The sequence below is a fragment of the Belonocnema kinseyi genome, chromosome 6 (assembly GCF_010883055.1).
Source record: "Belonocnema kinseyi isolate 2016_QV_RU_SX_M_011 chromosome 6, B_treatae_v1, whole genome shotgun sequence".
Lineage (NCBI taxonomy): Eukaryota > Metazoa > Arthropoda > Insecta > Hymenoptera > Cynipidae > Belonocnema > Belonocnema kinseyi.
The window spans coordinates 61,057,096-61,069,313 of record NC_046662.1 but is presented as its reverse complement, the minus strand read 5'-3'; the positions used below and the strand labels follow the sequence as shown (position 1 = coordinate 61,069,313).

General features: G+C 22.2%; 1 protein-coding gene across 1 annotated transcript in view; it reads left to right on the top strand.

The window, feature by feature from the left end:
• The window catches only part of LOC117174758 (DNA polymerase alpha catalytic subunit), an 81,778-nt gene extending 75,767 nt beyond the window's left edge, over positions 1 to 6,011 (top strand). Inside the window, exons 21-22 of the mRNA XM_033364106.1 lie at positions 304 to 539; positions 5,746 to 6,011. Of these exons, the coding sequence (XP_033219997.1) occupies positions 304 to 539; positions 5,746 to 5,850 (341 nt within the window). The 3' untranslated portion in view covers positions 5,851 to 6,011. The remainder of the gene's footprint in view (positions 1 to 303; positions 540 to 5,745) is intronic.
• The last annotated feature ends 6,207 nt before the right edge of the window (positions 6,012 to 12,218 follow it).

Genomic DNA, 12,218 nt, shown 5'->3' with positions numbered 1-12,218 from the left:
TTTTGAAGATTTACAATTGAAAATTCTTTAATATTAACAATTTGCAATTAAAATTGATTCAATTTTGAAAATTTGCAATTGACCTGAACATACAAGCTTAAATTTGGACGAAGTGAATTAATGAATTTGAAAACTATTATATATAATAATAATAATAATATCAATAATTATTTCAGTGCCTATTATTATTGGAAATTTAATTATTTTATTAATAATAAATAAATAAATAGAATAATTTTTTTAAATCTATTTAAGTTTGTTATTATTTGTTAAATTCTTGTGTATTTTTTAAAAATGTTTTAGAGTACAATGAAACTGTATTAACAAGGGATATGAGAGGAGCTTATGATTCGCTTAAAGAACATGTAGAAAAGCAACTGAGACGCAACAGTTACTCAGTGGTAGATTTGGGAAAAATTTTTACGAAATCGTCTTCAAAAGGGACTTTCCAAGCGCGTCTGGAAGAGGAATGGTCAGATTTTGAAGAGGAGGAAGATTTACCACTCCCTGTACAAAGTCAATCGTCGATCAGTCAGAGTGTAAGTATCTTTTCGAATTATTTATTTATTTTTTTAATTTTATGAGTTTATTTTATTTCAATATTAGGGAATCCAAAAACCAAATTTTTTTTGCTTATTATTTGTAACTTTTTAAATCTGGAACAAGGAACTTCCATAAAGAGTTATAATTTTGACATTAAAACAGAAAATTTCAGTAAATAAATACAATTTTAATAATTAAGACAGCAATTTCCATAAAGATTTCAGGGTGGTCGCTAAACCGGAAAATCGGCAATTTTATGAGGCCGGGAAAAACCAGGAAATGACAGTGAACTTATTTTTTGTCTGGGAATTTGACAAATCTTAAGGGAAAAAAATCTGTTCAGCTTTGATTGCCACCTTTTTTTAAATAATTATTTAAATTGTTCTCTTTTTCAATTATATCATTCAGCTTTGAATGCTTAATTCAAAAAAATTTGACTTTAAAAATGTTCCATTTTATATTTTTAATTGTTTAGCTTACATTTTAATTAAGAATTGAAAATTAGAAGCGTTTAAAATCGAACATTTTGGATAAAAATTATTTTTAGCTAATCAACTACGAATTTCGAGTAATTCATTATTTTAAAAATTGAACTATATATTAAGGATTCTCAGAAAAAATCGAGAAAGTTGACGAGATATCTAGAAGTTTAAAAAAAATCCTAATTTGAAAAATGTCTAGATTTTGGCAGATTGCGAACAAGAAATTTAGAAGCCTTTTAAGAATTTTGAAAAGCTTCAGAAGAATAAAAAACCTTTCCCAGGAAGATTGAAAATGATTTGATATTTTGAAAAATTAATGTTAATAGAATATTTAAAAAATTGACGAAATTATCCCAAATAAATGTGGAATATTTTTAGAAAATTTTTTTAATTTGGCAGAATTTTTTAACAATTTGTAGGCAAAATTTACGCATAAATTTTAATCAATTTCAAAGATGTTTATCAGCTCTGAAAAACTCTTTTAAATAATTTAAAATTTAAACAAATGTAGAATAGCATGTAAATGTTTCAAGATTTTAAAAAAAATTTTGAAGCTTTTTAAAGTTTTTTAGCTTAAAATTGCTTAAAATTATATAATTTTGGGCATTTCTGAATTCATTGGTCAATTCATCAATTTAAAGAATTGAAAATGATAATTTATATTTTTGGAACTGAATCTTTTAACTCTATAATTTGTAAGAGTTTAAAAAGTTTTATTTGGCAGCTTAACTGCATTTAATAAAAAAACATTTAAACTTCAGTTTTAAAAGTTTAAAATTCAAGAGTTCCACCTTGAGTACTTTAATTTGCAGCTCAGTTGTATTACTTTCAGATGGAAATTTTTTTAACTTTAAAGTTCGATTTTTTAATTTCATTGATAGTAAAAATGTTTGCGAACCGGAAAAAAACAATGAATATTTTTCTTCGATTGAAACGACTACCCTGGAATTATAATTCTGATTTTTGAACGAATTTCGTGAAAAATCATAATTTTTTTATTTGAGACAGGGAATTTTAGCAAATAATTATAATTTTGTGTTCGGAACAGGGGATTTTAGACAAAAATTATTGGGCCAAGGAATTCCTGTAAAGAATGATAATTTTGAATTTCTTATACCTTTAGATTATTTAAATCTATTGAAAGTTCCCTAAAATCTTTTAAAATATCCTAAAATTATTCAAATCAATTTTGTTGATGCTTTGGAATTTTTTTAAATACTCTAAAGTATTTAAAATCCTTTAAAATTGTTTGAGTTCCCTTGACATTTTTTAAAATCTTTTTTATTTTTTTAAATGCCCTAAAATATTTAAAATCATTTGGAATACCTTCAAATTATTGAAATCTATTCAAGATTCTTTGGAATTTTGGTAAAGGATTATAATTAAAAATAAGACAATATTTCAGTAAATAAATACAATTTCGACAATTAAGAGAGGAATTCCCATAAAGAATTTAAATTTTAAATTTTGAATACCTTCAAATTATTTAAATCTATTTACAATTCCTTAAAATCTTTAAAAATATCCTAAAATTATTCAAATCCTTTACTAAAATTTGAAATCTTTTAAAATTTTTGTAATGCTTTAGAATTTTCATTTTAATACCCTAACGTATGTAAAATCATTTGAAATCGTTTGAATTTCCCTGAAATTTTTTTAATTCTTTTGAATTTTTTTAAATACCCTAAAATCTTGAAACTCCATTAAAATACTTGAAAATTTTTTAATTTTATGAAAATTCCTTGGAATCTTTTTAAATGCCCTAAAATATTTAAAATCCTTTAAAATCGTTTGGAATATCTGCAGATTATTGAAATCTCTTGAAAATTCTTTGGAACTTTTTTAAATTCCTGTTAAAGAAAATCCATAATTATCATGCAGATTTTGAAAAATATTCTAGATTATTTTTTTATAATTATGTATTTCTTTTAAAACGTTTTTAAATATTCTCTTAAAATATTTTTTTGTAATGAAAAATAATAATCAAACGTAATATAATAAATGTGCAATTGTTATTTATACATCAAATTTTAAAGGAAATTTTTTAAAATTTGCAGGATTTCCTAAAAATTGTAGGAAAATTCAATTAATTAAAAAAAATTTTTTAGAAATTCTGAAAAAAATTTCAAAACTAATTTCTAATTTGAGCAAATTCAAAAGAACTTCTATATTTTTCAAGATATTGAAATAAAATTTTAGAGCTTTCCAAGGATACTTAAACTATTTAAAATAAAAATAATTAAACTTCTAATTTAAAAAGTTTTTAGTTAACAAAATTTCACTTTTTCCATTTTTAATGTTTCTAGCTAAAAATTCCTTAAAATAATATAATTTTGAAAATTTTAAAGTTCATTGGTTAATTTTTTATTTAATTTAGAGCATTGAAATTGTAATGTGGCTTTATAAATTTTTCTATATTGAAAAATGTTGGTAAATTCCATTTTACACGGAAAAATTATTGAGCATTTAAATACAAATTTTTTAAATTAAAAAACTTTTAAACTTTAATTTTAAAATTTCAAAATTCAACAATTCCACTTTTTTTTCTTTGGCTGAAAATTAATTTCTTTATTGATAATTAAACTATTTCAGTTAAAATTTTAAGTATTTCGTGGAAAGTTTCTTTTATTTTTGTTAAAAATTAATTTTTTAAACTGAAAATGTAATTTTTTTAGTTGAACATTCTCTTATTTTGGTTAGAGATTCATTTTCTTAACTAAAAATTTATTTATTCAATTTTGGGTGAAAAAAATATTATTTTTTATTTGAAAATTTGCATTGTTTAGTATAAATTAATCTGTTTAATTTAAAATTCAATTATTTCAATTGAAAATTCAGATTATTAGTTAAAAATGTAGCATTTTGGTTAAAATTTTTTTAGCTGAAATTCAACTATAGTTAAAAAATTGATTTTTGGTACTTGAGAATTCATGTATGTTCTTAAAACTCAAATTTATTTTTTTAGGAAAAATAGTCTTTTGTTAAAAAGTTATCTTTATAATTTAAAATTCACCCCTTTAGCAGAAAATGTACTTCTTTGTGGAAAATTAATTTTTTTAACAGAATATGAACTTCCACTTTTTGCTGAAAATTGATTTTTTGTTTCTAAATTCAAGCGTAGAGTTGAAAAATTGTTGTTCATTTTATATCAAATTTATGTATTTAGTTGAAAAATTGTCTTTTTTTTGCAAAGAATAAAATCTTTTCGTATAAAAACTAATCATTTTGTTTGAAAATTAATCTTTTTGGTTGAAAATTCAAGTATTCTAGTTAAAGATTCATTATTTTAGTTGAAAATTTATGCATTTTATTAAAAATTCGACGTTTTTGGTAAAAAAAACTCTTTGTTTGAAAATAAATCTTTTTGGTTTAAAGTTCATCTGTTCCAGTTATTTGAAAATTCAAGTATTTCTGTTAAATATTAATTATTTTAGTTAACAATTCTACTTTTTGGTTGAAAGTGAAACTTTTTTGTTAAAAATTCATTTTTTGAAATAAAATTCATCATTCTGGTTGAAAATTTTCTCTTTTTTTTGGTAGAAAACAAAGCTTTGTATCGTTAAAATTTCAAAGAGCTTTTAAACTTTTAACGTTACAATTTGTATTGTTCTATTTAAAAAATGTTTTATTTGCAAGAAAAATTGTTGAATTTTCATGTATAAATAATAATTGAACACTTATTATTTGTAGAAAAAATTTGAGTAATAATAAGAGATATTTAGAAGTTTTGAAAAGATTCAAAATTAATTTAAAACTTAATAAAGTCATTTAAACGAAGTGTGTTAACATTTTTTTTCAGAACTTGAAAATATATTTTTTAATTAATCGAATTTTTCCTATAATTTTTGGAAAATCCTGCAAATTAAAAAAAAATGTTTATAATCTTCCAGGTTCTTTTTTGACAATTCTAAAAATGTCTTAAAATCTTTTTGAATATTCTGTTGAAATAATTTTTGAAAATGAAATTTTGATTTTTTTTTAAAGAATTTTAATTCTGATTTGGGAATTAAAGAAAAATCCTTATTCCAATTAAGAATTTGACGCAATTTGAAACTTTCCAAATTTTGGAAAAAGGGATTAGTGTAATTTTAAATTATAATAGAAAAGGTTGTAAATAAATATATTTCTGACTTGGAAATTAAAATTTTGTTAATCCCTCAAAGAATTATAATTTAGGTTATTTATTTATTTATTTTTTTTTTTTTGACATGGAACAAAAAATTTTAATTCCAAATCAGATTTAATTTAAATTTGAAAATGGTTTCCTTTTTCCACAAATAAAAATTCGCCAAAATTTGAAACTACCTTCTTCCAATTTTTCAGGAAGGGAGTTATTAAATATTCTGAATTATAATAAACAAATAAATATAATTCTAACATGGACCCGTGAATAGCCGCAAAAAATTGTAATTTAAATTTCTGAATAGAGAATTTGTTACATGGAACGATATTTCGGAAAATAATTTTTTTTTTCTGACTTAGAAGAAGGTAATTAAAAAAATCGCTTTGTAAATTTAGAATTAGAATCTTTAAAAATCGTTTCAAATAATTTAAATCGTTTAAAATGTGTTCGAGTAATAATTATTTTTTAATTGGAATCGACCAAATCTGAACAATTCCAAATGGATTGATTAAAATAAAAGAATTTCAAAATTTAATTCCTAAAAAAAAGTTAAATTTGAAATTTCTGGATATTTCTATTTTACCATTTTTTTTACAGCAACCTAACAAATCTTCGCAACCGACGCCAGAAATTAAACAGCAGCCACGAGAAGAACCAGAAGACCCCGGCGTGCCCTCCGAGTTTCTCGAAGAATTTTTTTAAATTATTGATCAAAAGGTGTAAATAATTGGCAAATCTTCAATCATATTGAAAATATGCATAATATCATTTTCAACGATTGACGCTACTCATGCTGTATAAAATCATTTTCGCTTGATATTTACTACTTAAGATTAGAAAATAAAATCTTTTTTTATAATTAATTTTACAAGCGGATTTTTTTGCTTGAAATTTTGGACAGCCATTATTTAAAATAAGCTGTTTTTATATTTTTCAATCTATAGATAATTACCCAATTTTATTTCTCGTTCTTTTTCCCAAAAAAATAATTTTTCCGAACAAATTCTAGTTTTTAAGCACAAAAAAATCCGTAAAAATAACACCAGTTGGCGGAAGAAACCTGAGAAAGAAAAAAGTTTTCGGGCCAATGGAAGAAGTGTTTTTAAAACGTCTACAAACCGTAAGTACAAACTGAAATACTTTTCTCTGATTTTTAGCCTACCAATTTTTTATTTTCGCTGACCATTATTATTTGAACCCATTCGATTTGAAATTATTAATTTAAAAAAGATTTATTATTAAATATTTAGCAATATTTGAATTTTTATTTGAATTACAATTTTAATTGTTGTATTTGAAAAATGCTTACTTTGTGAGTGAAATTTTTTAATTTTGATGTATAATTTACAAATGAATATTTATAGAAAAAACGTGAGTAATTTTAAGAGATATTTAGGAGTTTTAAAAAGATAAAAAATTATCATGCAAATTTTAGAAAGTTTTATTAAAATCTTCTAGAATCTTTTTTGAAAATTTTGTTTAAATCTTTGAAAAACTTTTTTAATATTCTCTTAAGATAATTTTTCAAAATTCTTTTGAAGCCTTTCATAATTCTTGAAAGGAATCTAATTTTTTTTAATTTAAAATCTGCGGAAATCTACATTTTGTTTTATATTAGGCTATCATTTCAAATTTTACATTAAGCTTGAATATTTTCAAAACTTCCACATATCTATTAAAATTACTCAAATTTCGCCTCCAAATAATAAATGTTCAATTGTTATTTATACATCCAAATTGTAAAGGAATGTTCTAAAATTTGCAGGATTTTCTGAAAAGTGTAAAAAAAGTCAATTAATTTTGACAAATATTTATAAGTTCTGAATAAATTTCCAAAATAATTTTTAATTTAAAACAACTTCTAGATTTCTCAAGATTTTGAAGCTTTCCAAGGATGTTTAAACTATTTAAAAAGAAAATAATTGAATTTCGAATTTAAGAAGTGTTCAGGTAAATTTTTTTCAATTTTTCAATATTTAATGTTTCTAGCTTAAAATTTTTTAAAATTATATAATTTTGAAAATTTTAAAGTTCATTCATTGATTTTTTAATTTAAAGCATTAAAAATGATATCGTGGATTTATATCTTTTTATAGTGAAAAATGTTAGTACCTTCAATTTTATACGCGTAAATTATTGGATATTTTAATACAAAATTTTTTAATTACAAACTTTTAGATTTCAATTTTAAAAGTTCAAAATTTAACAGTTCCACTTTGAGTGCTTTCATTTGCAGGCCAGTTTTTATTCCCTCAAATGGAAATTTTTTTGGCTTTAGTGTTCCATTTTTTTTAATTTCATTGACCGTGAGAAATGTTTTCGAATTGGGAAAAAACCGGGAATTAATTTCGTCGATTAAAACGGCCACCCTGTCTAGAATATTTAAATTCCTTTGAAATCCCTTAACAAATTTTCAAGATCGCCAAAATTCCTTGGAATTTTTTTAAATATCACGAAACCTTAAAAGTCCTTAGAATCCCTTCAAATTATTCAAATAAAAAGTCCTTGAAATCTTTTAAATCCTTTTAAATTCTTTGGAACTTTAAAAATATTTCCAATTATTGAAATCGTTAAAAATTCCTTGGAATATTGTAAAATTCCTTCAAAGATTTCATATCCTTTGAAATCCCTTGTCACTTTTCAAATTTCTCTAAAATTCCTGAGAAATTTTAAAATATTTCCAATTATTGAAATCGTTTAAAATTCCTTGGAATCTTGTAAAATTTCTTAAAATATTTCATATCCTTTGAAATCCCTTGCCACTTTTTAAAAATCGTAAAAATTCCTTTAAAGATTTAAAAATACGGTAAAATTTTTGAAATCATTATATAAATCTATTAAAAATTCTTTAAAATATTTTAAAATATCTTTAAATATTTAAATATTTCATTACTGAAATCAATAAAAAAATTTATTGGAATCTTCGAATTTACCAAAAAATATAGCAAATCATCTAAAATCTCTTGCTGTTTTTAAAGATCGTGAAAATTCCCTGGAATTTAAAAAAAAATACCCTAAAATATTTAAAATCCTTGGAAATTCCTTGAAACTTGATAAGGATTTTTAAAAAACCTTGGGATCTTGGAAAATACCATGAAATATTTCAAATCCTTTGAAATTCATTCAAATTACTGAAATAATTTTTTTTTAACTTGGAATCTTTGGAAATGCCCATAAATATTTCAAATACTTAGAATCCCTTCAAATTATTCAAAACTATTTAAAATTTCCTTGGAATCCTTTAAATCCTTTGAAATCTTTAAACATTTCTTAAAATCTTTTTAAAGATCTTAGAAATTCTTTGGAACTTTAAAAATATTTCCAATGATTGAAATCGTTTTAAATTCCTTGGAATCTTGTAACATTTCTTAAAATATTTCATATCCTTTGAAATCCCTTGCCACTTTTTAAATATCGTAAAAATTCCTTTAAAGATTTAAAAATACGGTAAAATCTTTGAAATCATTTGGAATCACTTCAAATTATTTAAATCTATTAAAAATTCCTTAAAATATTTAAAAATACCTTTACATATTTCAATATTTCATTACTGAAATCAATTTAAAATTTATTATTATCTTCGAATTTGCCATAAAATATACCAAATCATCTAAAATCTGCTGCTTTTAAAGATCGTGAAAATTCCTTGGAATTTTTAAAAATATACCCTAAAATATTTAAAATCCTTGGAAATTCCTTGAAACTTGATAAAGATTTTTACAAAAGCCTTGGGATCTTGGAAAATACCATGAAATATTTTTAATCGTTTGAAATTCATACAAATTACTGAAGAATCCCTCCAAGTTATTCAAATCTATTAAAAATTCCTTGGAATCTTTAAAATTCCTTGAAATCTTTTGATATCGCTTGAAACTTTTCTCAAACTCTTAGAAATTCTTTGGAACTCTAAAAATATTTACTCTAAAATATTTAAAATCTTTTTAAATCTATTAGAATCCCATTAAATAGCTGAAAATGAATTGAAGATATCGTCGAATCTTTTAATATACCCTAAGATATTTTTAATTCCTTGAAATAAATTAAAATGATTGAAATCGTAAAAAATTTATTGGAATCTTGTAAAATTCCTTAAAATATTACAAATCCTTTGAAATTCCTTGCTACATTTTAAATCTCGGAAAAATTCTTCTGAAGTTTTAAAAATACCGTAAAATCTTTGAAAGCCTTTGGAATCACTTCAAGTTACTGAAATCTATTTAAAAATCCTTAAGATCTTTTGAAATCCCTTGCAGTTTTTTAAAGTTCGTGAAAATTCCTTGGAATTTTTAAAAATACCCTAAAATATTTAAAATCCTTGGAAATTCTTTGAAACTTTATAAAGTTTGAAAAAAAAGTCTTGGAGTCTTTGAAAATACCCTGAAATATTTAAAATCCTTTGAAATTCATTCAAATTACTGAAATAATTAAAAACCCCTTGGAATCTTTGGAAATACCCATAAATGTTTCAAATCCTTAGAAATACCAATCTATTATTCAGAAATCAATGAAAACCCCCTTAAAATATTTTTAAATAACCCTAAAATATTTCAAATCTTTTGGAATACCTTCAAATTACTTAAATCTATAAAAAAAATCCTTAGAATCTTTAAAAAGAAAACCTCAAATCTTTTAAAATCCTTTGAAACTTTGTAAAACTTTTGAAAATGCCCAAAAATATTTGAAATCCACATAAATTACTGAAAATTACTGAAATCATGTAAAAATTCAATAACATTTTTTAAAATACTCTAAAATACTTCAAATTTTTTGAAATCCTTGGAAATCTATTGGAAGTTTCTCAGAATCTTTTAATCTGCTTTTAACATACACTAAAATATTTCAACTTTTAAAATATTTTAAAATTCCTAGAGATATTTTTTTATTCTTTGGACAATTCTTCGGAATTTATAAAATACCCCAAAATCTTTAAAGTCCTTTGGAATCCCTTTCAATTATTGAAATATATTTAAAATTCGTTACAATTTTTTAAAATACCTTTAAACATTTCAAACTCATTTGAAATTTCTTCAAATTGCTGAAATGAATTAAAAATTCCTTTTAATCTTTGAAACATCCCAAAAAAATTTAATCTTTAGAAATACCATTAAATTATACAAAAGTAATTTTAAAATACATTTAAATATAATAAGAATAGAAATAAATAAGCATAGAAATAAATTGTAATCCCTTCAAATTACTCAAAGCTATTAAAAATTCCTTTGGGATCTTTTTAAATACCCTGAAGTATTTTAAATCTTTCAAAAATTTTGGAATTCCCTTGTAATTTTTTAAATACCTCTAAACTTTTAAAAAATTCTTTGCAATTCGTTCAAATTATTGAAATCTATTAAAAATTCCTTGAAATCTATTAAAATGCCTCAAAATATTTAAAATCTTTGAAATTGCGTGAAACTTTATAAACATTTTGAAAATGCTTTGGAATATTTGAAAATATATTATATATATTTTAACTAATTTAAAATATTTCGAAATCCCTAGAAATAATTTTAGTTCATTGGATTTTTGAAAATACCTTAAAATATTCAAAATAATGTGAAATTTTTTCGAATTATTGAATACAATTAAAAATTCCTTGGAATCTGAAAATTCCCCAACAAAATTTCAAATCCTTAGAACTCCCATCAAATTATACAGAAATCAATAATTATATTATATATTTAAAAATATCCTAAAATATTTCAAATCTTTTGAAATTCTTTAAAAATTGTTAAAGGTTTTGAAATTTTTTTAAATATCATACAAAATTTAAAATCCTTTGAAACTTTAGAAAACTTTTGAAAATACCTTGGAATCTTTGAAACTATCCCAAACTATTTAAAATCCACTGAAATTCCTGCAAATTACTAAATCCAGTACAAATTCACTGTAATTTTTGAAAATACTCTAAAATATTCCAAATTTTCGGAAATGCCTTGAAATCTCGATTAAAATCTATTAAAAATTTCATAGAACCTTTGAACATGCCCTAAAATATTTCAACTAACTTAAAATATTTTTAATTCATTGGAAAGTTTTAAAATACCCTTAAATATTTGAAATCCTTGAAAATTGATAAAGCTTTTGAAAATGCCTTTAAATCTTTGAAAATATCCCAAAATATTTAAATTCGTTTGAAATGCATTCAAATTCCTGAAATAAATTTAAAATTCCTTGGAATCTTTGAAAATTCCCATAAATATTTCAAATCCTTAGAAGTCGCATTAAATTCTATAGAAATCAATTGAAAATTCGTTGAAATCATTTTAAAATTATTGAACTTTATTAAAATTCCTTCGACTGTTTTTGAAATTCTCTCAAATATTTCAGATATTTTGAAATCTTCCGAAATCCCTCGACATTTTTTAAAGCTCTTGAAAATTCACTGAAATTTTTTAAAATACCCTAAAATATTTAAAATCTTTTGAAATTCCTTTAAATCTTTTGAAATCGCTTGAAACTTTTTAAAGTTGCTGAATATCCCTTGGAAATGTTAAAATGCCAGGAAATATTTATAATCCCTTTAAATTATTAAATTATATTGCAAATGTCTTGGAATCTTTTAAATAACCTAAAATTTTTCAATATTTCATTACTAAAATGAATTAAAAATTCATTTTTTGAAGCTCGTGAAAATTCCTTAGAATTTTTTTAAAATACCCTAAAATATTTCAAATCCTTAAAAATGTCAATTAATTATGTAGAAATCAATTAAAGAATTCTTGAAATATTTCAAATCATTTAAATTTTTTGGAAATTCTTTTAAATGTTTTTAACCTATTTAAAATTTATTGCAATTTTTTAAAATATAAAATATTTTTAATCTTCCAAAATTCCTTACAATTTTTTAAAGCTTTTGGAAATTTAAAAAATAACATCAAATATATAAAATCGTTTGAAATACCTTCAAATTATTGATATCAATTAAAAATTTATTAAATATTTTTAAATACCTTAAGTATTTTAAATCCTTTAAGGGCATGCGACACAGTGGGATTCCTACATTACCAACCTCTTTTTTCCATTGAACAAAATTTTTTGTGAACCATAGAACTTTTTTGGTAAATGAAATA